Below are 26347 nucleotides of genomic sequence, written 5' to 3'. Positions count from 1 at the left end.
CCATATAATATGCACTTTTCACACTTTTTAATATGGAGATAACCACAGGCATTTATTAAAATTGATAATCTTTCATTTAAAGAGTGTTCCTGTGAGTGTAGATATGGCCTATGTTTCTTTCTATATAAGCCATTGATTAAGCACCTGGAACAGAAATGTTCTCAGCGGCAAGGCCAAGCCATCACATGCTCAAAGGGATGTGAAGCTGTCAAACGGAGCCCTCTAAGCCATTTTAGAAAAGAGAAGGACATTGTGCCTAGACACCAAACCACAAACAAATCTTAACAATGGGTAAATTGTGGTAAGGAACAAGGCACACATATTTTATGTTGTCTTGTGCAATTTGTGATGTTATTTAAAACAAAGAGCACTTGTGGGTTAAACTGCTCAAATACTCCATGCAATTATGCTTGGACTCTGTCTGGAAAACCTAAGTCCTGGGGACACTGGCCATGTTAGAAGTACAATAAAGATGGCACATGATGTGCCTCACGGTAGGCCTGGCCCACGGGGATGTTGTACTCACGGGAGCTGCGGAGAGCATGGCTGGAGCAGAGGCAGCAGGAAGGGTGAGGAGCGCTGTGTGGGTGCCGTGCTTGGGTTTCAGTGCTGATGAAGGACCGTCTGTGCCAACGGGGAAATAGAGAAGCCAGTTCAAGTCTTGGGTCATTAGCTTATTTACACCTCCGTGAGATCTGTGCCCGAAGTGGGCAGTGTTTCACTATCAGGTTTTCAGAAACTGGTTGCCTTGTCCTCCCGCTGTGGCCTGCATTAAACACACGTAATTTTGTTACACATATATATATAATACTAAAGCCTTCCTGATGCCAGTCCCCTCATCGACCAGTCCTGGCTGTCCGGAGCCCGGGATGGCAGCAGTGCCGAGCTGTTATGCAGGAGGCTGTATGGAGAGGAGGCCCCTTCTCTGGGAGAGGCACCCCAGACACGCCCGCACAGCCCTCGGCAGGTGCCGCTCGGGCCCCACCGCTCTGCCCCGCGGCCCGGCCCCGCCGGCAGCTCGGCCGTGCGGCGGCGAAGGCCGGTCCCGGCGGCGCTCGGGGGGCAGGGCGGGCCGGCAGAGGTGGCCGCAGTCCCCGCCTCTCCCGCGGGTTGCTCGGCGAAGGCCGGGCCGGGAGGAGCCGCTCGCCGGCGCCGCGGCCCGCCGGAGCCATGAGCTCCCACCGCAGCGAGAGCGACTGGCAGGGGCTGCTGAGCGAGGTGAGGCGGCGGGGGTCCGCGGGCCGGGACGCCGGGCACCGAGGCAAAGCGGCGGACGGGCCCGGCCACTCCCCGCGCCTCGAGGAAATGCCGGGGAGAGGGGCAGAGCCGCCGGCGGGGTACCCGGTCCGCGGCCGAGGGGGCGGCAGCGGCTGGAGCGGCGGGCGGGGGGCGCCGAGCCGTGCCGGTCACGGCTGCGCCGTGCGGCCACGTCTGCCGCTGGCCCTGCCCTGCTCGGGCTGCCGCCGCGGCCCTGCGCTGCTGCGGAGCTGCGGAGCACCGGCAGCGAGGGCCTGCGAACCTCCCCGTGTATTCACCGCCCTGGGGCTGCAGAGAGCAGGTTGTAGGCGCTGCTGCTGTGGCTGGTGTGAAACCGTCGAGCGCTCCCTGAGCTGCGGGGATGACCGAGGCCTTGGGCCCGGAGGAGCAGCGCGGCGCAGCCCAGCTGCGGCGCCGGCCTGCCTGACCGGGCTGCCCCTGTGCCGTATGCCTTCTGTTCTTACTTCACTTGAATCACATATGAAAGGGTTTTGAGACCCATGGTGACGTTTATACTGTGGGAGAAAACAATGTAATAGCACCGTGCCCATGAGCCTCAACAGGTGGATGGTTTTCCTGTTACAGGAATAGAAACTTTATTGTCTGCTGCATCCTCATTAGAACATCTACAGCGTTTACAGGTACACATTTTCACGTAGGGTAAGTTACCAAACTCAAACCAACTTGAGGTCAGTAGCATTTAAAGGAGTGTTATTGAAGACAAATCTGTTTATTAGCCAGACTCATGAAGTGGGCTGGCATGCTGTTTTTTACGTTACATTACTGTAAAAGTAGTGGTTTTATGCTTACAGCTAGGAGATAAAACTTCTGTACAAATGGCATTGGTGTGGATAAACCTGACTGAGTCTACTGCCCTACAGTATGATGCACACAGGTGAATTCCCCTGTTTCGGGGTGGGCTTTGCCTCAATTATGTTGAGTGTAAGGCCTAAGGCCCTGACCTGTCCAGAAGATATTTGAGTTCAGGGTGTTGAACCTGTTGCTACTCCTGGTGATTCCTTTCTATCTGTTTCCACAGCAAGCTTGCAGCCTGTTTTTCTAGGTGAAGTCTATAGTATGTGCTGTCAAGATACAGGTTTTCCTCTTTTGCCTTTCACTTCCTTTGGCTGTTAGAATTCACTCCATGTGTTTTACTCCTTAGCTCCAACATCCTAATGGATCTGTGAGAAAGTGGCTAGGACTTCTATAGTAACTTGTAATGATTTTTTTGGATTTACCATATCCCTCAGTAGTACAGATTTTCTCAAGGTCTCCTGGCTTCAGTGTCTGCAGATTTTTTTCCCCTGTGTATTTCATTAAAATCTTGAAATGCTTTCAAAATACAAGGTAGCTTAGGCTAGAAAAGACATGATAGCTCTAAACAAACACTCCCTTTGCAGGTGGTAGACAGTTAAAACATAAGATGGGGTTAAAAATCTTGGTGTAAAAGACCAGAAGCTGATGGGTTTAGACCTGTGGTCACATACATTTTCATTTGCATAAGCCAAATCCTCCTGGTTTGAAAGGTAGGAGCAATTGAAATACTTGTCAAAGCAATTGTAACTTGTAAAACTATGGTGCTACAGGTGTTAAGAAAAGTGGTAAGGATTCATGTTTGGTCCTCATGCACCAACATTTGTACACACAGCATTTGTTTTTGTAGGTTGCCTTTTCATTTTTCATTAGAAAAAAAGAATTTTGTCTATTTCAGTGTTTTTCTATATTTACTCTTTTTCCTTTTGACTTTGGTTCCATTTCAGTGCCTTTTGCTCTGTACCCTTTCACATATCTTTCTCTGTTTTTATTATGCTCATCACTAACTTCTTGCTTGTTCTTTTGCTTTCATATTTATGTATTTTTCCACTTATTTTACAGCCACACGTATTTTAGGCCTAGTGTGCACCTGGTACTCTGAACAATCTTTGCACCATATGTACCTTGGGCATTCTTTAAACTAACTGAATAGGATGACGTAGGTAGGAATACTGGGACAAAGCCAACTTAGCAAACACTGAAGGAGCATAAAAGAGTCATTATTTCCATTGATAATCTCACCAAATGTATGTAGAAGAGCTCACTCCAGGAGCAAGAATCCCCATGAATTTTGCCTATTCTCTAGCTAAGTTCATGTATTGGTGATCGATGTAGGGAGATATGGATAGATAGATAGATACATACATATCTGAAAGATTAATTACTCTGTTGACTCACCATGTAATTTTTCTGCTTGGACTCTTGGTTTTTATCTAACGTTTATGTCATTCATTGAGTCATGTTTAGAGTATTTAGAAGCCAGTGTAAAGTCCTAGCGTGAAGGTCTGGTCAGTAACTGCTGGTTTGACACAGACTGAGCAGGAACTTTCTTGTTGGTGGCCCAAGTCCTCCATAAACCGGTGATCTTCATAAATCTCAAAATTCTATCCTAAGAGTACATTCCATTCTTCATCTCCATCCCTGGCATTGTTTAAGGCCAATTTGGATGGGTGTCTGAGCAACTTGGTCTAGTTGAAGGCATCCTCCCCATGGCAGCAGTTGGAACTAGATGATCTTCAAGGTCCCTCAGATTTGCCAGCTTCTAGAATTAAATCCAATGTCAAAATGCTTCTCTTTTGTTTGTCATCTCCCACACATTAGTATTTAGTGTATGCTGTTTACAGTTACTCATCTGTGACTCTGCCTCCTAAAGTTAACAGATGTAATTTCTGTTTAATTTTTCATTCACAAGAGGCTATTTCTTGGTTATTGACTGTGTATGGTCTTCAGCAGCACAGAGGGAAGTGATATGCTTGTCTCTTGAGCTCCCTTGCCTAGTAATTTTGGACTTACCAAACTGTTGAGCAGTAGTTCTAGTTGAAATAGCTAGATTTCATCATGATTTTCAGATATGACTTCTGAAGAGATACCTAGCCTGCTTGTAATTGGCAGAGCACACCTTTCCCATTGGTTGCACAATTTTTTATATGGACAAGAGAGAAGAGGAAGGATAAACGTGGGATTTTCATGTTTATATTATCTCTGTAACATTCTATCATGTTTCCTTCTCAAAGAAAGCATGAAATGTAATTTGCCAAACCTCTGTGACGGGCCCAACAGGGTTTGGAGCCACTAGCTTAACAGCTTTTCTTAATGTGGACAAATTATGGGGCTGTAGGGAAGAACAAAGTGGGGCAGATACTCTAACGTCTGTGGTTGTTTGGGTTGGCATTGTAATGACTTGGACATTTGGAAAATGAATTGAAAATGGTAAAAGAGCTGGCACTGGGATTTACTGCACTCCAGAATTCTCTGGAGCTGTGGGACGGTGCTGTGAAGACGTGCATGCTGGACTTCTAGACAACAAAGCAAGTGTTTGCTTTTCATGTTTCCATGTTTCAGGTCAGACTAAGAGACCCGCAGGGATGTTGTGAAACAAACAGAGAGAAATTAATAATATTATCTGATGCACAGCACACAAAACTTCTGAGGGGCACATCACACAGTAGTGTTAACTACTAAATTGTGGTATTCCGAAATGGCCAGTGATGATGATGTGGTGTAGTATTGTCACCGAGACAAGACATGGTGTTCTGAGGAGCTGCTTGTATCACTTATATGATCAGTGAAAGATACCAGCCTGCTTTGTGTTTCAGCAGCCGGGAGGCAGCCAGTGAAGCAAGAGCTGGGCTGCAGGAAAAGCAGAGTTGATATGGTGTGATAAAGCCAAGGTCACTGCATTATTTCAGGTTTTATCAGAGATAAATCACATCAGGAAGTGACATGGCAAGCAAATGGCCAGTAATTGTGTATTTCTCTGGATCTGAGTTCTTGCCTCTTTCAGATAAGTTAACAGTTTAATCTGAAGTCAAGGGAAGCATCATTATAGAAAAAGTCAACAAGCCTCCCAAACAGTGAGATTGCAATGCATTTTGGGACACTTCAGTTTCTACAACAAAATTGTCTCCAAGAGTACAGTCAGGAGAAATTTAATAAAACTTAAGGCAGTTTGGTAGCAATTGGATCTCTTGTTAAAAGATGGTGAGTAGACTTCATGGTTTCTCAGAGAGCACGGTAGACAATAGGAATCAAGGCCCAATGTAATGTAGTAGCCCTTCAGCATTTGAGGATGCAAGGCCCTCAAGTGTCAAGAGAGGATAGAATATGATCCACAGTGATTCCAAAGCACAGATTTGAGATAGTAGCTCTGCTTCTACTCTCAGAAAATTAGATGTTTTCCATTACATTAATTGTCAGTAAATACCAAAATGTAGGTCAGTAATTTGTACAAATTTGTCTTGGTTTGGAAAGACAGGTGTCTGCCAGGGCAAGCTGAAGCTTCCCTTGGAATGGAGAATGTAAACCCCCTCCTTTCAAATTATTATGATTTTGCAATTAATGGGTGTTCAGGCAAAGATATGGGAAAAGGAATAACAGTTTTTTACTAGGAATATTAAAAAATACAAATGTAGTAGTACAAAAAACAAGAAAAAAAATCCTAGAAACACTGACAGAGTCAGAATACAACCTGACACCCCGTTGATTAGGGTGTTGGGAGCAGTCCAAAGTAACGCCTCCTGGAGTGATATGGCAAATAGAATACACAGTTTTGGTTACATATTGCAACTCAAGACAAAATTGAAAAAAAAAAAAAAAATTCAGATAGGAATTTAGTGTGTTTGTTGGTTTAAAAAAAGAAAGTCTAAAACCTTGACCATGTCCAAGCTTCATCAGATTATTAGACCATGTCTACAGCATCATTAATGAGATCTACCCAGATTTGTCACTAAAAATAGCAATGGACAAATAGTAAGTGTTCGATGTAACGGGTCACCTTGGAGCAGTTACACTCTCCTGTAATGTCAGTCTCTTTTTACACAATTTCACCAAAGTAGTCATCTGGCTGTAAAGTGGTTCAGGCTGTAATGTAGGATGTCATATATATTCCTTTAATTATTATGATCTTCCTTGTAGCAATTATAATTTACTTTATTGCAGATAACAGCATATTGGTAGATAAAAGTCACTAGACAGATATGAGAAGTAGTACATTGTAACATTTAGATTGACTGTTCAGCAGCTGATTCTCATTTAATTTTGTTTTTTAAATTCATAGATTATTTTGTACCAATAATTAAAAAGAAACAAAAGACAGTAAGAATATTTCATAGTAACTATAGTGCGTAACAGAATTCACTTGTTTGTCTCACTTACAGCACCTGAGATGTGGGCTTTCCTTCGGTTGCAGGGGAAAAAGTCTCTGCATGAGTGAATGCCATAAGCATCTACTGAATACTTTTTTCAGACCGTTTGAGAAAATTTTCCTTATTGCTTTTATTGCTCCAAAACAACTTGTCACACTCCTATGTTCTTTTTGACAGCATACCAATTTTGTTGCACTTATTTGCCCATATAAGGGAAATCACTGATAGGACTCAGTTATTTCCCTGACTAGAACCCATTTCTGGTGTACAGTTGTTAGGTCATTTTATGGCCATTATTGCTACATTGTTTTTTAACATTCAGAAACAAATATATTGAATAACCTCTTTGAGGTCTGTCTTTGTGAAATTTGGTTTTCCTTCCATAATGGTAATGGGAGCTGCAAACATAGCTCTGTTGAATAATCAGATTCCACAGAAATGCTCTGGCTTTATTGTTTCTTGTACTGTAAGCTCATGGAAACAAATTATTATGTTATTACTGGTTTTATTCTATTTATTTGGAAAAGTCAGTATGTGTAAAAGGCAAAAATTACTTCAAAAAGTCTTTTATGTGGTCATTATTATAGTAAAAATGTACAAATAGTGCATTGAGGAGAGATGCCAACATCATCAGTATGTAGTTCATCTACTCAAAACAGATTTTAAACAAGGAGGCCATCATTATTCCTTTTCATTTAGACCCTGAGCATTACTGTCCCCACAATCTGTTTATGGTTTGTTATTCTCAGGCTAATAGGTAGTGGAGAAATCCCCAGCCCCTGCCTGTGCTGCTGTAAAAGGTGAAGCCTTCTCCTGTGCTCTGAGTGTGTCCTTTGTAGAGGGCTGTGACTCTTGGCAGAAGCAAGATCTCTTTGCTGCTAGGTCTGTATTTCCTGCTGGGTAACTACTGAGTTTTACAGTCTGATCCACATGCTCTGGTTCACTCCTGACTCTCATACACGGTTTCATCCAGCAGCACTTGAGGCAAGGCTTGCGGGCACCTGCAGGTACTGTGGTTGTATAAGGCAAGATGATTGGCTTCTTTCCACTCCCATTGTGTACGTGGTGTAGGCTGCTCTACTCCACACGGGTATTGGCTGGATGGGCCAGCTTCATTCTTCCTGGGATTCTTCCTGTTAAAGGAGCAGGACAGACCACTTGGTTTAGGACTTTAGGCTGTTGGGTTCTTGGGTTTTTTTGTCTGATTGTGAGGTTTGTTTTTGCTTATTTTTATTTGCAACTACTCTATCAGATTAACATTTAAAAACAATTTAGCAGAAGCTTATTTTAGAATTACTTAGACAGAGGATGAACCAGGGAAAAAAAGAAGAGAGATTGACAAATCTTTCATTGTAAGGGAAGGAATTACTTTATCAAGTTTGAAGCAGTGTGCTATAATCACTTACTGACAATATTAAAGTTTAGCTTCTCATACCTTTCTGTGCTTTATCAAGGGATTTGACATTTGTGTAAGGTATCAGTAAGGACATAAGTACATAGGTACACTTGCCTTTGTTGATGCCAAGGCATCATAATCCGGAAAATTTATGGCAGGATTTCAACTTCAGTATTGCCAGAAATAAAATTAATCCAAGGTGGAAGTGTCCTTTTTGAGAGTTCAAATCCTTCTTGGAACTGCTTTTCTCATTTCCTTCCCACTTTTTTGCAACTAAGCATTTACCGTTTTTGGAAAAGGTTGTCTGTACTAATATACCAAACTCACTTTTTCCTTTCTCATTGACTTGAAATTGAGGTTAACAAAGTTAATTCCAAGCAAGTAGTACATACAAAGAATGTTTTTTGTCCCAAAGAACAGCACTGACTTGAACAGTATGGAAGTGCTGATGTTCTTGCTTTGTGCAAGAGCCCATAATGACAAAGTATTCTTGTCAGAGGATATAATGAAACTATAAATTGTTTTCATGACTCCTGTGGTATTTGGTCTCTTGCAGATCACATCAGAAAGTGTTTAGAGCCATGTCTTATGTCAGTAACATCAGAAATAGAAATACATACTTTAGCATGAACAGTGTCAAGTGATAGGTAATAAGAATCTGCTGATCAAACATCATGTTAAGTGAAAAAAGTTACCTGAAAGTTCTGATAAGTAACATTGAGGATGACATACACGTTACTCTTCCTTTCAATGGGGAAAGGCAATGAAGCGAATCAGACTAATGCAGAACAGCTAAGATTTGCAAGTTCTGCTTTGCTTAGTGCATGAGCCCTTCACATGATAAGTGGTGGCTGCAGGGGAAGGCTCATCTCTGCCTTCCCTCCCTTTTTAGGTATTTGCAGCATTCCTGCATTATTTCCCTTTTTTTTTTTTTTTCCCCCTCAAACGAGCATGTGCCTGTAGTATCACAGCATAATTAAGTTTCTTTTTTGTGTGGTGTTAGGGCATCACACTGTAATTGTTTCATAGTGAAGGTAAGTTTTAGTTATCATTCATGCAGCCCCTTCTGCTGTAACATGGTCCCATTTCAGTGTCCGCTTGGGAGGCTGAGCCCAAAGGAAGGACATTGCTGGTAGTGGGGAGAAGGATGGCAGTAGGAAGTGAAGTAGGAATGACTGGTTGATACCTGGGAGCTGGGTATTGTGAACACATATAGAAAAGGGATTTTGCAAATTTTGCTTCGTCCTTCTAGAAGCCTTGTCAAGGCTGCTGGGCAAATTGCAAGGTTCCTCACGCTATTGCATCTAAGAAAAAGAATGAGAAACTCAAATGGGTAAATTTTTCTAAATTACAGTGGTCAGGTGAACATGTGGCCTAACAGATGGATTTCAAACTTTCTATACGAGATATCTTCCCCATGATTGTTATTAGTAAGTTAAGACAACTTGTGGTGGACTTTGATCTTGTGCCGTCTTCCTTCAACTTTTCAGAGAAGAACTTGACCCTCTTGTATCCAGTACTGGCTTGGGTAGAAATGGCTTTTTTACCTGTATGGGTTTTTGTCTTCTGCAGTATCTGGTGTGCAAAAGGAAACTCGAAAGTAAAAAGGAGGCATTACTAATCCTTTCCAAAGAGCTGGACACCTGTCAACAAGAAAGAGACCAGTACAAACTTATGGCCAACCAGCTGCGGGAACGGCACCAGTCTCTGAAAAAGAAGTATCGGGAGCTGATTGTAGGTTGTTCTTTATGAGGACTGTATAATTGGGGGACAAAGGTGAACCTCAAAAAAAATTGGAAAGAATTCCATAATGGCTGCTGTAAAAATGTTTAGATACTGGTTTGCAGTAGTCCTACAGTTGCACAGCCCTGATCATATTATTACTCATTTGTTCTGCATTGATGAGGCAGTGCTTGTTATATAGGCCACAGAAACGCAGTGCATGCTCTGAGGAAATTAGTTTCAGTGATAATTCCATTTAAAAACTGACTGTGGTATTATTATTCCACAGCAACTTAATGTACCAGTATGAAAATTAATGCAACACAAATTTGTAATGAACTGCTGTTCCAGAAATGTAAACAAATCCTCAACTTTGATTTTTTTTTTAAGTTGAAGGCAGTATTACAGGTATTAGTATTACTGGTATTAATCAGCAGTATTTATGATATATGATATACAGCAGTATAACATGATAACATATTAGTTAAAATACATGTCCTAAAATTAGATTAACAGAATCAATATAGTTTCTGGTTTCAAAAATAAGTTGCCAATAAAATATATCTGTTTATTTGTAGGATGGGGATCCATCACTTCCACCTGAAAAGAGGAAACAGGTAGGAATTTTTTTTCAGCTGATGTTATTTATCTGCTACAAAAGTACTTTGCAAAAGAATTAAAATATTAAGAAATCTCGTAAAAAAGCAAGCATTTCTGAATATTGAAAAGCTCAGTCTTTAAACTGTGAAATTCTGCTTTTGTCTACACATTTCACTGTGAAATACCTGAACTATAGAATATATGGCTGTTGCTTTCATGTTCACCTGAGACTGAAATTGGTCAGTGTACAGAGCCTTGAGATTGTTCTCCTTGTTGTTTATTCTTCATATTGAGTCCTAAAATGGATTTGTTACAGGACTTCTCATACTTAAAAGTAAGCTGGGAATGCATTGTCTGCTTTCCGTAATTGTTAATTTATTGTTGTGAGTGCTGTTTTCCATTAAGTATTCTCACAGGCCACTTGGACTCTATGAGTTATAAATGGTAAAACAATGATAATTGCATTTTATGGTTCCCCTGAAAATCTTTTTGCCTGCTCACATGCTTTTTGTTTCTGGATATCCACATAGTGTGTCCCTGTTGTGGAATGTTGGTTGTCACATTTTAGAATTATCTTAATTTTTAGTGAAAAATGGCACCCAAAACTCAATGTGTGGAGCAGGGAGATGAGGACAACCTAAAAGAACAAAAAATTGTTGCTGTAATTGCTAGTTTTGGAAGTCTTTAACTATGTTTAAAATATAGTTATTACATTCTGTTAACGGATCAGAAGTTTTACTCATCACCCTTTCTCTGAGAGTTTGCATGTAGTTCTTGCTATTTGCTTAAAATTTTACGGTTTAGGGTTTTGGTTGCTTTAAACTAAACTTCCAGAGGCAATATAATTACTCCTTCAGGCACTTAAACAAATAGCTGCCAAGAAGTCAGTAGCTCAGTGTAGAATCATTTAACTTCCTCATTAGTTAGCATAATTTATTTGCAATTCTGTTATTTCAACAGAATTCTAATAAAACTTTATGACCAGATACAAGTTTTTGCATTCTAAGTGTTGCTGAGGAATATCCAGCTGAAAGAAAAAAACCCCAAAGCAGTGTATGGATCATTACAGAGATTAGTAGGAAGGGAGATTTGCCATCCCATAGCTCTTCTAATTCATCTTTCATCTTTCAAAACAAATAAAACTGACAGTTGTTTCTAAAATATTAGCCAAATTCAGTCTAAATTCAGAAGCTGTGATTGTATTAAGTTTTGGAAATTTTTCTTGCCAGGGCATGAACCTGGAAAACCTTTAATAATCTACCTAGGAGTCATTTTTTTTTTCCTGAGGAAGGAAAAATATGTATTCATGCTAGGTAGCAGTGAAAGAAAGAAAATCTTGTCTTCAGATGGGGTCTTTGATATGTTTCCCCCTAGAACAATATATATGTTAGGCTGTACAGTAGTGGACTGTTAGTGTACTTCTTGAGCTTCCATTTTCCTGAGAAATGTGTCTGTGGCATGCAAGGTGGATAACCTAGGGTAGTTAGTACAACTTTTCTGAAGAAGAGTGTAGTTTTGCTTTGAGAAATGCATCAGAGAATAATAAAATAAGGTTATGAATATTTTTCCATTTTTACAATATATATATTTCTTATCATGTTCTCACTGAAGAAAGAGTGAAGTTCTCTCTCCCTTTTGTGCTTCTTTCATTCCCTTTTTTCCTTGAACCCTAGATGTGTGCTGGGAGAAGTTTGCGACCTCAGTCACTTTAAAAAAAGGAGACCCTGGATCCTCCAGTGAATCCTACATGACACAAAAGTGCATACTGTTTTCATGGTCAGAAATGAGATGAAAACATGAAATGCATAACAATTTGCTAGCTGTTGCACTGGTTTACCACAACTGAGAAATTATTGCTTATTATTGAAAGTTCAGTCTAGGACCTTAAATAAAAGTGGTTGGTTGGAATTGCTTCTGTATTCTCCTTCTTGTCTTCATTTTTTCCCTTTATTATCAGTTATGTTTGGTGACTGCTTAAAATGTCTTGTTTTCCACCATCCCTTCTCATCATCTCATGAAAAGAATTTTCATTGTTTTTATGAAAAGAATTTTCATTGTTTTTATGGAAAGATGGTGTAACCAGGCATTTTCTGTCAGCAAGCAGCTAATTCAAAATCTGGTTTTGTGAAATTGTTACTTAAAGGTATGTTAACATGTGCTTAGCAGTGCTCTGTTGTGTTTTCCCTCTCAAAGCTGTGTTTGCATCTCGGATCTTTTCCAAACTAAACAATTCTATGACACTATGATGATTCTGTCCAAAGATGGCTCCGTGTGTGTCGCCTTCTGCCAACCAGCAGAAGCAGAAAATGAGAAATGGTGCTACGGAAATCTGTATTTCTGCTGCAGATGTTTCACTATTAATGTTCACAGCTTGTGAGCTGTCGGTGCTTTCCTGGCCCCTCATGCCTAACGCTCTCAAATGGTGTGATTGAAGGTAGTTTTATTATGTCTTACGGTGTCAGGTATAGAGTAAGTTTTGGGTAAGTAATGGAGGGGCAAAATGTTTCAGGACAACAGGAATTAGGAAGAGGGTTTTATGTTAAAATTCATTCAGACATGGTTGTAGTGGTTTAATCCCAGCCAGCAGCCAAGGCCCACAGAGCCCTCACTCACTGCCTCACCAGGGCAATCAGAGAGAGAATCAGAAGCGTAAAAGCTATGGAACTTGTGAGTTGAGATTAAGACAGTTTTATAGGAAAAGCGAAAGCTGCTCACACAAGCAAAACAAAACATGGAATTCAGTCATGGCTTCCATGGGCAGGCATGGTGTTCACCCATCCCTGGGAGAGCAGGACCCTTTCAAGCATAACGGTGACTTGGGAAGACAAATGCCATCACTCCAAACACCCCCCACTTCCTTTTTCTTCCTCCCACTTTATACACTGAGCATGATGTCCCATGGTCTGGAATATCCCTTTGGTCAGTTTGGGTCACCTGTCCTGGCTTTGTCTCCTCCCAACCTCCCCTGCACCCCCAACTTCCTTGCCAGCACGGCAGTACAGAAAGCAGAAAAGGCTTTGGCTCTGTGTAAGCCCTGATCAGCAATAACAGAAACAGCTCCATCTTATCAGCCCTGTGTTCAGCTCAAATCTAAAGCATAGCCCCATATCAGCCACTGTGAAGAAAATTAACTCTACCCCAGCTGAAACCAGCACAGTGGTAAACAATAGACACTCTCTGTTTTGAAAGACATGTAAAAATATTTCTGTGTCTACATAGCCTCTGCTGAGCATCCTATATAAATAGAATTTCTTCCATTCTACAGTACTGCAATGATATGTATTTATATGCATTTGCTGTGATACAGGACATTTTATTGGAAGTTTACTAGGTATCTGTTGGCCAGTGTTGCTGCACTGGGAAGCTTAAAGAAAAAACATAGATTGGATTTCTAGCTTAATATATACTGCCTATTATTTTCATCTACATTACTTGAAATTTCAGTATAGCTTCAGTTTGAGAGAAGCTTTGCCATTAAAATAACAAATCGATAAATCCTTTGACCTTCTAAATGAAATGGAAGTTCTTTTAAAACAGATGAGATCCTTTGAACAAACAAAGATGAAGTAAAATGCACGGTTAGGAAAACTATGGTGCTGGGCCACAATCCTAAATATGCTTTCCTTAATTTGATCTCAGTGAGACCACTCATTTGGAGATAATGGGTTTGCACTGGGACTGTGTGTCAAGAATAAAGCTGCAATGCATATGTCACTAGGGAGGCTTAGATTGTATTTTAAATATATAAGGAATCAAATTAAGTGGAACTGAATGCCACAAGACCACAGAATTGATGAGGTGGGAAGACAGCTCTTGAGGTCAACTAGTTCCAATCTTCTTGCTCAAACATGACCACCTAGAGCAGGTTGCCCATTTTCAGTATGGTTTTGATTCTTTGTGACTCCACAGCTTCTCTGGGCAACCTGTTCCAGTGTCTGAGCACTCTCACAGAAGAAAGGGTGAGGGGGCAAGAGCATTCCTCCCCTTCTTGCTGTCCTTTGTAAGGAGCCTGTATCCCTTCTTCGCTGCATTCCAGTTGTGTGAGCTATCCCACCAGATCACCATGAACCCAGTTTGTAACCCTGTAACTGCACACTGTCTTCAGACTCCTCCTGTTTATTCCATCTGCTGCTTGTGTTAGAGACCTTGAAGGGACATCTGAGCATGCTGGTTCTGTGGTACAGGCTTAGAGCTTTCCTACAAGGCTGTTCTGTGGTAGTCTCCTTCTCTACATTCCTAAGCTCAAAGGAATTGCACTTCAGCTCAGTTGCTTTGTGAATTGCTATGTCCTTTCTCTTCCCTTCATCCCAGCCTCCTGGCTTATTCCACATAATTTCAAGAGTAAAGCTCTCTTTTTGAAGTTCTCCAGCCTACTGACAAAGATACTTTTGCCTCACTTAGTCAAGTGGATCCTGTGTCTGCCAAGCAGCTGTTGAGCCTTAGAGAGGATCCTATGGTGGATCATAGATGGTCATAGAACCATCTTTGAGGCTCCCAGTACTGAGTCCCATAATGTAAGGATGATGTATTCCTAGTACAGAACACAGCTTGATGGTTAAACTTCCTACCAGCCAAAAAGTGCCACCAGAGTATCTGAAGGTCACGGCCCTTTATGCTGTTACAGTTATCTGTAGGTATCCCAAAGTATCATTCAAACCAAGATTCTGACTGCTTCGAGGGCCATTGTATCACAGCAGTGTGGTGCCCACTCACTGAGATGTTGGTCAGATAGCTTGTCTCCTGCTAATGAATATGTCCGTGGGCATGACTTTTTGGGGCAGGCATAACATCAGAAAGACCAGAGTTTTCAGACAGGATTATGCTGTGACATACCACAAATGGACCCATTTTGTTCCCTTTCACTTCCAGCTTCTAGCTCAGTGTACTTGGCTATCACAATTTACTTCTGAAACAAACTTCAGGGATTACCTTATGACTGTTCATGACACCGTCAGAAACAATGACTAATGTGGCTATTTCTTGTTAATGAATGAATTCACTAAGTTTTGCTAGTCTTGTGTTGAGGTGCAAAAGCTGCATTCAGAGTCCTATGAGGAAATCTGCGGATAAAATGCACTACAGGGTAAGGAATATTTTTGTATTTATCTGACAGTGGTGCTGTAAAGATTAATGTGATTTCCTCCTCTCTACAAGGGGCTTGAAGATGAAAAACATTATGCATGTGCTGAATGTGGACTTTGCACTTTGCTTTGGTTTGTAGGTGCATGTCTTTTACTCCCGTAGCATGAGGTAGCAGTTGTAAAACAGTGACATTGTTTGTCCTTGCAACACATAGAAAGCAATATTCCCATGGATTTTAAAATGTGCTGTCTCCAAGAGCATAGCCAGTAGAAAGATTTTTGTTTCTGGACACTGAAATCTTCTATTCCATTGGTCAGAGCAGGTGGTGGTATGTAAAACCTTGAACTTGCTAACGACACTAAGAGTCATGCTTTGTGAAGTGGCACCATTGTTTCTTCACCAAATAGGTCTTGCACTAACACAGAATCAGAGAATCATTTAGATTGCAGAAGATCTCTAAGACCATAAACCTAATGCTGCCAAGTTCACCAGTGAAGTCTAGGGTAGAAGAAATGCTCATTCTAATAGATGTGATTGTCCCTCAGCCCTGATGTGTACAATGACTTCTTCTCTGGTTGCTGTGTCTTACCTTAATAGAATAGAGAGACACTCGTGCACACCTCTGCACCTGGGTACTCTCAATAAATTTTCTGTCAATTAGTTAGAACACTCAAAATGTTTAAGGGATTTTGATTCTTTTTGTGCATTATCTCAAAGTTTGAGATGTCTTCAGGAGCTCAAAATATTTAGGAGAGGATTTTCTTCTCTTGTTTTATGTCAAGTGACTGCTTGGCAAAGCTTTGATTTTTGGTGTTGTTTTTCAGCATGAAAATACGACCCAAATTAAGCGTATTTTGTTTTGTATGCCCAGGATCTGTAATTTTAAGAGTCTTCTCTGGTTTTTCATCTTAAAGAGAAAAATACAATAATTTTGAGATTTTATTGTAAGGAAGCTAGTGCTAAGGGAGGTCATCAGTTCCTGTATCTTGGAGTGAACAGTGGTAGTTGGTAAGTAAAATGGGTTTTTCTGTATTAATTCAGCCATTGCAATCATATTAATTCATTGGAGGAGAAACTGTACTTAAATTTGTGATCAGTCACACCCATCAAGTGTGCTGAATGTTTCATCAAACCTTTTTCTGTCAGACCTATAATTCAGTGTTCTTCTTTGTCTGAAGGTGTGGCTGGAACAGAGATAAAAGACTGTAAAGTGCAATATAGGAATGTTTGTATTTAAAAATACTTTTAAACTGTAAAAGTATGTTGGAAGTTTCCCCCTCTTTCCCCTTTCCATGTTACTTTTTCAGGTAGTACCCTAAAGGCAAAAAGTTCTTTTTTATTTTTTTTTGAGTGTCGGATAAGATTTATGTGCAAGAGAATTGAGAGCTATATTAAAGACTGTTACTATCCATCATTTTTAAAGTGCTGTGAAGAAAAATAACACTGTGTGTATGTGTAGCTGGATTTGCAAAATGGTTAAAGGAACCAAACTCCAGTGTGGTGCATAACACCAGGTATGAGTATTCAGAGTTACTGTTTTTTCTCATCAGGCCATTGGTCACTAGTGAGCAAAGATCTATTGCTGCCTGACAGGTATTTACTGGCTTACGTTAATAAGTATTTGTAGATATTTTTGTCAGCATTTTTTGATGCTCCTCTGTAGCTAAAAGAGATGTTCCTTTCCACCTTTTATCCCAAAAAATGTTCAAGCAAATTTTAACAAAGCCTAAGTGGAAAAGGAGGAGGTCTGTGATCCCATCCCACTGAATCTTTCATTCTCTGGTCTGTTCTGATCTATCATGCTTTTTTTTCCTTTATGTAATAAAGGTAGGCACTTCCCACGTGGCTCTCTCAGAATCATCTTTTTCTCCTTTCTTCTTAGCTTCTGATGGGATTGTTGGCTGTGGTTGCACTTGGATTTGGTCAGAGGAAAAAGGTATATGGGGACAGTGTCTTATGTCTAGCACTGCAGTGGGGGCTTAAACTGTGCTCAAATCATGCTCCACTGAGAAGGTGGTTGCACACTTGAACAGGCTTCCCAGAGAAGTGACTGCAGCACCCAGCCTGCCAGAGTTCAGGCAGCATCTGGACAGCACTTAGTATATGCCCTCATTTTGGGGTAGTCCTGTGAGGTGGAGTTGGGCTTGATGATTTTTATGAGTCCTTTCCGGCTATTCTTTGAGTCTATTAAACATGCAAGCTTTCCATAACAGATGCACATACAACAAATAGCTTGTTGTGCTTCAGAGGCTCCAGAGAACCTGCCAGAAACGGAATATGGCTAGAGATCTGGAAGCTCATTGATATTGGCCAGTTACAGAGACAGGGCTGAAGCAATGCTTGTTATTTTGTATTAGAAACAGGTGCATTGAGAAGAGGGTAGGAGAAACAGTTTCCACTGCTTCAAGCTTGTTGCAGAGGGAAGAGGAAATGAGGCAGCAGAAAGGTACCTCTGTACCTCTACGTCTTTCCCTTCTTTATTCATGTCTCAGGAACCTCTCTTCATCAGTACTTCAGAGTTAATTTTGTGTAGTATGAGTGAAAGAAGTAAAGTCACAGTTTCAGGAGCTTTTTTAAGGCTTCACCTGAAATCAGAAGAAACTCTCAAAGAAATTGAATCTAGATAAGCTGAATTTGCCTAATTTACAGGGAGTTCTCTGTTGCATGGGTAAATGATATGAGCTTTATTGTCTGTTGAAGTAGCTCTTCTTGGATTTCTGAGTGAATTCTGTGTTTGTTCTGTGAATATTGAAAGGAAGTTGCCAAATGGAAAAATGAGTTGCCTTTGCATAGATTTCTCCCCTTTCCTCAAAAAATACGTGCTTGCAGGTTCACAAGGCAGTTCTCCATTGTTAGTTTTATCATCTTCCAAGCATATGGTATGTTTTCTTATATATGCCAAAGAAATGGTACCAAGTCCAGTTATCAATCAATGTATCCTCTTGGCTGGCTGTCCTTAGGCCTAGTAGAGCACTTGTGAAAATCAAGTATTTTCCCTTCTATCCGCATTTAACCAAGAGCTTTAATGAGGTCTTGCCAAAACCTTTGAAACTCGTAACAGTCAAAATTGTACATTGTATAGAACCTCTAAGCCAGGGAAATGAGTAATTGCTGGAGACCACTTCTGTGACATAGCTTGGCTGTTTCAGTTCAACAGAAGTACAGTACAAAGCTTGCTGGAAGGAGCAAATCTATACTTAGCTCATTATAATGCTCTTGGCTTGGTCAAACAAGGCTGGTTTGTTTTGGTGTCTAAAATTCTTAGTTTCAAGTTTCTTCCAAAATATCTGTCGTGAGTATAAAGGTTTTTGTCACGTTAAGTCGTTTATATGACTGAGAAATAAAATTCAGCATAGAATTGCAACCCCAGAGAAATGGTTTTAAAGGAAATAAATCTGAACAGGAAGATTTAGTGTAGGCATGGTAATGCCTTTCCTGCTGTTACTGGGAGCCAGATTTTAACTACAGACTGCTGAAATCCTGGTGTTGTGGTTGTAAACACTGATTAGTGAGATTGAGTTCTTTCCAGGTGTTGAAATTACATGTGCTATTGCAGTGTTAGTTGTTCCAATTCATCATAAAAAGGAACTTTATAAATTGAGGTGTTTCAGAGGGGTTTGTGCAAATCATATTCCTTTTAACTAACGCAGGCTTTATTGAAAATCAACTTTGTTTAAAAAAATAAAAAAAAAAAATTGCATCTAAGCAGTAGCCATAGATACTTCAGTTTAAATACAATTTCCTGCAAACGTGGGTTCTTTGTTTTCTTTCTTTTAAATGGCCATAAAGAAGTAGTTCTCAAAACCATTGATTGAATATGTTCTGAAGCTCCTTGATTCATTCATCCTGTGAATGACTATTGCACTATTTGTTTAAGATGTAGGAAAAAAATCAGTCCACCAAAGCATATATGAGGACTCTTTTGCATTACTTGAATGATGGTTGTCTTGAAAATAAAATTAGAAGCAGCTTAATTTTAGTCCTGTATTTGCTATAAATTGGCTAGTTATAGGGGTTCTTTTGCTATTACACTCTTCCCCAAAATTATTTATTGCAGTCTTCAGGTTTGTCAGTAGTTTAAAAAATGCTTTAATCTCTTCTAAAACTGAAATTTACCTTACTTTCTTTTGGACTTTCGGTTTCAAGCATCAGAAGTACAGAAGCTGTATCAGTGACTTAGGCTTCTTGTTCATCAAGTAGGATGTTGTCAGTTTCTCGAGTTATTTTTCCTGTTTAAAAGTTTGAAGCTATTGCTAATTTAGACCAATTGGAATTTGGAATTGGAATTTAGACCAATTGGAACTCTTCAATAGTAATGTAAAAAGTTCTACTTGATGATAGCTTAACAGTTTAATCCTGCAAATGGTTGTATGCAAGCATAGCTATGTTCATGTTGCTATTCACATGCATGCATTCCTCCTAATAGTTCTCTTAAATGTAAAGCAGGACATGTAGAAATAGCAGTTGTTAGTGAACAAGGAGCAGGATTGCAGTAATGGCTGTCAGAGACCTTGTTGATTTGACAGTGTATGTGTTGTAAAGATGAAATTCATGAAAACATCCTATAAGACTCAAGTGGTAGTAGAATCGCTGGGTAAAAGAGACAGATTGAAAAAGAGAGATGTCAGAATAGAGAAATAGGGGAGTTGAAGGAGAAGCACAGCAAGTAGGGAATCTAAAACTAAACCTAAAATACCAAGAGAGAACTGGGAACAGTCACTTGATGAATTATGGTCAGTTAATGCATTGGGCTCTTACTCTTACAGGGAGTAAGTGTGAAGGTGGCTCAGAGATACTGACCCATGGGGCTTTACTAAGCCATTCTTAGAAGATACAAAAAATCTTTTTTCATTTCTTTTCATATTCTTGAGATTTATGGCAATGGATGACACACAGAGCTGTCCATAGGTAATGTCTTGAAAGGCTGCCCCTTAGCCACTGTGATTCTAACTCTCTTAGAAAAGCTGTCATTGGTAGGCTTTTCCTGTGTTGAGTCAATGTTTGTGTATTCATGAGACATTTTTAGGGTAAAAATGGAATAAATGTACCTGTAGTATTTGCTCATTTTCAGATTGCATAGATAGGAAAAGAGATTGCATTTATTTCTTGGTTCGTGATCAAGCTGATTGAATTTAATTGTAAGATCGCAGACCAGTCTGCTTGCCTTGATAACTTAGGTTAATGTGAATGACTACATTTAACTTGGATTATTGGGTGGGGAAGGGAGTGGCTGGGTTTTAAACTCCAGCTTTCACCTTTATTTTTCCAGAATCTAGGTGATAACGTAACAACAAAAATCAGGTCATGTTTAAGGTTTTGCACTAGTAGATATCCATGGTATAGCTCCATACAGGGGCAGGGACTTTGGCTGACACCCTCTTTACTGGCTGGAAATCTGCTCTAAATGCTATTAGGACTTTCACTGTATCATGATTCTTTCTCAGCTCTGCCTTTTGTCTAATTATACGCAAGTTTAAAATTATTATTTTGGTATCTTTGTATAAATATTGTAAAAATATTCTGAATTTAGTTCTTTCCACTAGCCACAATGTTGGAACTAGTGTAGATGTTTTCACTTTGTCTTGTTTGGGGCTTGTTTGCTATTCTGGGAGTCTTTATGCACTCATGCTGTATGTATTTCCTACTATGAAAGATAAAGGAACCCAGGTGACTTTTCTTGTTATCTCTCTAATGAAGCATGAAATCCGGGTACCACCAGCAGTAAAAGTAAAGATTGTTGGCAGATAAGGAGTAATTCAAGGTTTTCTTTTCAAGCACTACATACACTTCTCTCCACAGACCCTGACTCCTGACTGATATTTACTCCTTTTCTAGGCAAATCTTGCTCAACTACTGAGTGAGGCTCAAGACCGAAATAAACATCTTGGAGAAGAGATTGGAGAACTTCAGCAGAGACTGGGAGAAGTACAAGGGGACAATAAGGTATTACAAACTCCCAGTAAATGGCATGGAATGTGTAAACTGGGCTAGAGTTTTGCATTTACTTCTTAGGAAAACAAATAAAATAATGGGTTACAGAACTTCTAGAGTACCTTAATCGCAAAAGTGCTTAGAATAGTAAAACTACAGAAGCTGTAAAGGATACCAGTAAATGCATCTTATTATGTATTTTTGCATACTGCTTTTGCTCTGTTGTCCTTAACAATATATTTTGTATTTAGCCTTGCTTTAATGCTTTCAGATTTTCCATGTTCCTTTCTTTTTTTTAAAAAAAAAAACCCAGATTTTATTACTGGTATTTCGTCTTACAAGTAAGTACAGATAAACATGTGTTCTTTGTGTGATAATTTTCAGGTTTTATACTGAAATGCAAAATTTTAGTAGATGCCGGAGGAGCATAATTTTTCCCTTAAAAAAATATGGAGTAGTTGATCAGAAACATGTATAGTGAGCTTTCTGTTAAGCCCTCTTTCCATTACCCTTACATAACCAATTTATTTCATTGCTAAATTTAGCAAGTTGTATGGAACATTGCTCAAAATCTGCCATTTGGTATTAATCAAACTCCTGTTGTCTCCATTAATTGAAATATTTAAACTCAAGCCAAAGTGAGTAACATTCACAGCTGGAGCTTTATGCAAAAGTACATTCAGGGATCAAACTAGTGAGAAGTTGAACTGGAGAGTCGAGGCGGTTAACAAAGTAAAAAATTGAAACAAACAAAGATAGCTTCCCTCCCTCAACTACAGTTTTAAAATGATGGGATTTAAAAATTTGAATAAAAATAACATGGTTTTAATTATTCAGATGGGGTTTGTTTCTTTCCATTTAAGTTTATTTTATTTATTTCTTTTAAACTTAAGTATATTGTGATAATGCAGGTTTTTTCACTGTTTGTCACAAAAACCTCCCTTGAAGGTGTTCATAGAGCTGGGAAAGGGTCAAGTGAAACCTGAACTTATAGTATGTATAGCATTCAGCATCACTTGCTCAACTCTTCAAAGACCAGGTTTGCCATTTTTTATTTTCATTTGCATGTTATTATTTGAACTGTATTACAGTGTAGAAGTCTTTTAGTTCTCCAGTACCAATATTATGCCACACAGCCTTTCCCAAGCCAGTCCTGAACAGATAGCAAGGGTTTGTAAGTACAAACAGAAAACAAAGGTAGGAAAACTACAACACATTTAAATATCAAAGTTATGTACCTATTGTAGTTCCTTATGACAGTATATCATCTTGGCAACATAGAGCCTATTTCTTTGTGCCTGCACTGGAAGTGTTTAGGTTCACCTTTGTGGGTTAACTTGGTATTACCTAGTTATCTTCATAATATCTGTATTTTCAGCATGAATTTAAATTCATGATCCTCAAAATGAATGGAAAAGTACAAAAGGAGTTATTCTGCCCAGTGTGCCTTTCTCTGAAAGGTGCAAAATAGTGCATCACTAAATAAAGAGTGGGAGGAAAGAGCTGCATCAGACACGGATTAATTTAGACTAGGATTTTCATTTTTGGAACCCATTCTTCACTTTCCTAGTAAATGAGAAATAGAGCTTATTTTAGAGTCAGGTTGCTGGTTTTCAAAGTGCCTAAAAAAGCATTGCCATCTCTCTGAGGGATTTAACACTCTCCTCCTGTGTCAGATTTCTCTCCCTACAAGCTTCAGTGATAAAATTCTAAGCTTGTTCACAAAACCATTCTCTTCTTCTCGACAGTTCTTCTGTACTGGCAGCTGGGCTACCTCAGGCACTGGAGTCCAGATAATGCATGATATATACAAAACCAAAAAAATCTATAATAATCTGCTTGTTCTTACATTTTTTCCTTGTGTTCTTCTCACTGCTTTTTCCAAAGTGAGGGAGGGCATCCTGCCCAGCTGGTCTACGTCAGCCTTACTTCTGGCAGGAGATGAACAAACAGCTGCTTTTGCAGCAAGTGAAGCTGCTTATGGATGAACAATTCTGCCTGTGTCTGAGCAGGGGTGACTCATGCAGGCTTTGTCACTGAGTGGCAAGAGCTTTGCGGGACTAAAAAAGAAAAAAAAAAAACCCTCTTTAAATAACACACATTAGCTCTATTGATAAAGAAATGTTTTGATGGCTTGACTTGTTTTTCACCACTTTAATGTTTGTTACAAGCAGGATACAGTCACTTGGATTAGCAAGAAAACCTTGAACCGGAGATATTTTACTTGTTGAAATCATGTTAAACACGTCATCAGGCAATAAAAATTACTTGCATTTGGTTTAACTGGAATATTTTTTTTCCTCTCATTTCCAGTAGAATTTTGTTGGCACAAATAATAAAACTTGTTCAGCCAGTCTCTGGAAGGATTTGTTGCTGCAGTTTGAAAAATACAGCAATAGTTAGACTGCAGCATTCCAGCGACAGATATCTAAGGCTATTTATTTTTATGATTGATCACAATTTCACAAGTCCTGACACATGAAAACTCTTCTATCTTTATGGTGGTTATTTGTAAATCTTTTTCTTTCCTAATGTTTTGACATTCCAAGCAATGCTTGGAAACAATTACTAAAACATAGGAAGAGATAGTTAAAAAATTGAATTCTCTCATGTGAAAGAATAAAACCAGAAAGCTTAAGAGAAACTGGAGACTTCTGCAAGATAAGATGACTCAGTTGCCTTTACCTGAACCCCTACCCACGCAAAGAATTGCTTTTGTGAGCTGCCAAGAGCAGCACTGAGTGAGAGGAAGGTGCATGGGGAACAATGGCTGTGGTCTTGCTGTCAGTTCCTTATTGCCAGGCAGAAAATCATTCATGCAGCAGCAGAGAGAAGTGTTAAATGGGGCACGTGTGTTTTGGCAGAACTGGGACTTGAGGTAGCATATTTGCAAGTTCTGGTCCACGTTTTCAGATTTTGTAAGATAATATGGTAAAGACAATTGCTGGGACTGTAGCTAAACATGATGGTTTCTGCCTTCCATGAAGGATCGGTTGTGCTTGTTTCCCTTTTCCTTCTGTATGTTTTATTGATAATCAGGAGTGTCCAGCTTTGGTGCAGGCATTGTCTATGGACTCCTACCCTGCACAGCAGCTATGCCATTGATGCTGCTTTTAGGCGTTGTGGGGCTCATACAGTGTTGCTACTTTGTAAATAATTATCTCAGCTGAAAGTAATGTAAGAAAAAGCTGTGATATTAAAATAAAAGGACAGTGCTTACAGCATGGATTGTTTTGGTTAACAATTTATGGTTTCTTGACAAACAGGTGTTTTCTCTGGTAAGGGGCTGTTAATTTAAATCTGTTCAGCTGTGAATGCTGTTCACTGAGTCCTGAGGGATAGTGTTAACCTGAATGAAGCTGAATGGTCTTTTCCTCAGTGATTTCTGAATGACAGACACAAAAATACAGCAGCTAGAGGGCAAGTGTATAAAGTTTATAATAAAGCGCTAATATATAAAATAAACCCTTAAACCTCTGGCACAACAGTGTCTCTTTGGGTCACAGCATTTTCAGGGAGGAATTTTATAGCAGCTGGTGCTGCCTCATGAGACATTCGCAATGCAGAATTAAACGACTTGGCCTGTTCTGCCCTGTCAACTCTCTGATTGGCCAACTGTCTGGAAGAAGCACTCTGTTGTTTTATGGATTGATATTTTACTGTATTTTGTGTGTGCTAATAATGCTGCGTTTACTGGATGGATTTGGATTTCTGAAGCATTCTTTTCATAAGACTTCATGGTTTTGGGGTTTTTGTGCCTCAAAACTGGTAGTAAATAAAGAGTTCTTTTATTGACGGACTGTTTGACCTTGCAAGTTATAATTGCTTGCAGTTATATCTTATGCCTCACCCCCTCCTAGGCTGGAGGAGAGTTGGTCATAGTGCATGAGTGACAGCTTTGGTCCAGTTCCCAGCCTGGTGCCAAGCTTTACGCAGAAGTTTTGCTCTGCTGCAGGCTTTAAAGGCATTAATAAAGTGTGATTCCTCTTTCCATTTCCAGGTTTCTTTGAACAAGATTGAAACCTCAAAATGTTATTACATTTATTTTGTGTGGTCTTTGTTACTAGAGAGAGATTCTAGAAAATGATTCTATATGAATTAAATGACATGACGCAACCACACCTTTTGTTCATCAGCACTTCAGCATTTTAAAAAAATCCAATAGTTGTGAAGTTAGTTGCCTTTTTGACTTACTTTTTTTGATAAAGAAATTAATAGGAGTTATATCTCTTAGTTTCCACTCAGCCTTACTAACTGTATGGTGGTTTGCACTTTACCTGTGGAGATAGTGAAATGTAGTTTGCCAAAACCAGTTACTTTTGCAGCTACAGCTTCCCCTGAACAAGTGAACTTCTTATCAGCACACATTGTACTAGCTTCAGTGACTTGCACTGAACTGGAGCTGAAATAAGCAGGGAGGATGATTTTGGTAGTCTGTCTTGCATCAGCAGGATTTTAATTGGCACATTGTAGCTATGGTGACTGGCATCCCATAAATACCAAAGATAGATTTTAATGTACAATCTTCTGCTTTAGAAGATTGATTTTTTTTTTTTTTCCCTAACTCTGCAATATAATGATGTGCATTAATTCCTTGGTGCAGTCAAAGATACAGGAAAAGTCAGGCTGGTTATTGTGGTGGGTTTCCCTGGTCTCTGTGGAGCTCCTAAAGACAAGGCCTAGTTGTACTGAGTGTAAACAATTGTACATGCTGAATGCCTTATAGATTGGTATTTAATACTCCTTGAATGAATGGTCCTTGAAAGGTCATTGCTTTTTGCTTTGCATATTGAATGTAAATGTGTATTAATTCAAGTCAGACTGTTTTCAGCAGTCATAAGCTCAGGACTTCATTAGCTGCTTGAGCATTTTGGTTGAGTCCTTTTGTTGTTGGCTCATTTTTTTGTTTTTGACATGAATTAGCTTTTGTGAGTAGACTAAAAAGATAATGCATAAGCAAATGTATTAGCAGCTTTTAATACAAATTCTGCACTGATGTAGCACAGTAGTGTCAATAAAATGAAGCTGGAAAAGCCACTTTGTTCCTTTTTATTAGCTAGGAAGACTTCTCTGCTGCAGAGAATTTTACTATTTATGTATTTACGAAAAGGCTTTCTGATAATTCTCTAGTTTTAGTCTGAGTGGAATTAGTTCCTGTCACTCCTAAAAAACATTGACCACA

General features: G+C 39.6%; 1 protein-coding gene across 5 annotated transcripts in view; it reads left to right on the top strand.

Annotated features, from left to right (window-relative positions):
• Nucleotides 1-1122: 1122 nt before the first annotated feature.
• The window catches only part of CCDC149 (coiled-coil domain containing 149), a 51177-nt gene continuing 25952 nt past the window's right edge, over nt 1123-26347 (top strand). For all 5 annotated transcript variants that reach the window (XM_040065220.1, XM_040065219.2, XM_040065218.2 and 2 more), the window contains exons 1-4: nt 1123-1218; nt 9403-9564; nt 10131-10169; nt 21070-21177. In XM_040065220.1, coding sequence (XP_039921154.1) covers nt 1171-1218; nt 9403-9564; nt 10131-10169; nt 21070-21177 — 357 coding nt within the window. In that variant the 5' untranslated portion in view covers nt 1123-1170. The remainder of the gene's footprint in view (nt 1219-9402; nt 9565-10130; nt 10170-21069; nt 21178-26347) is intronic.

This window comes from Hirundo rustica, chromosome 5 (assembly GCF_015227805.2).
Source record: "Hirundo rustica isolate bHirRus1 chromosome 5, bHirRus1.pri.v3, whole genome shotgun sequence".
Classification (NCBI taxonomy): Eukaryota; Metazoa; Chordata; class Aves; order Passeriformes; family Hirundinidae; genus Hirundo; species Hirundo rustica.
The sequence above is the reverse complement of the archived record's forward strand: the minus strand, read 5'-3'. Positions and strand labels throughout refer to the sequence as shown.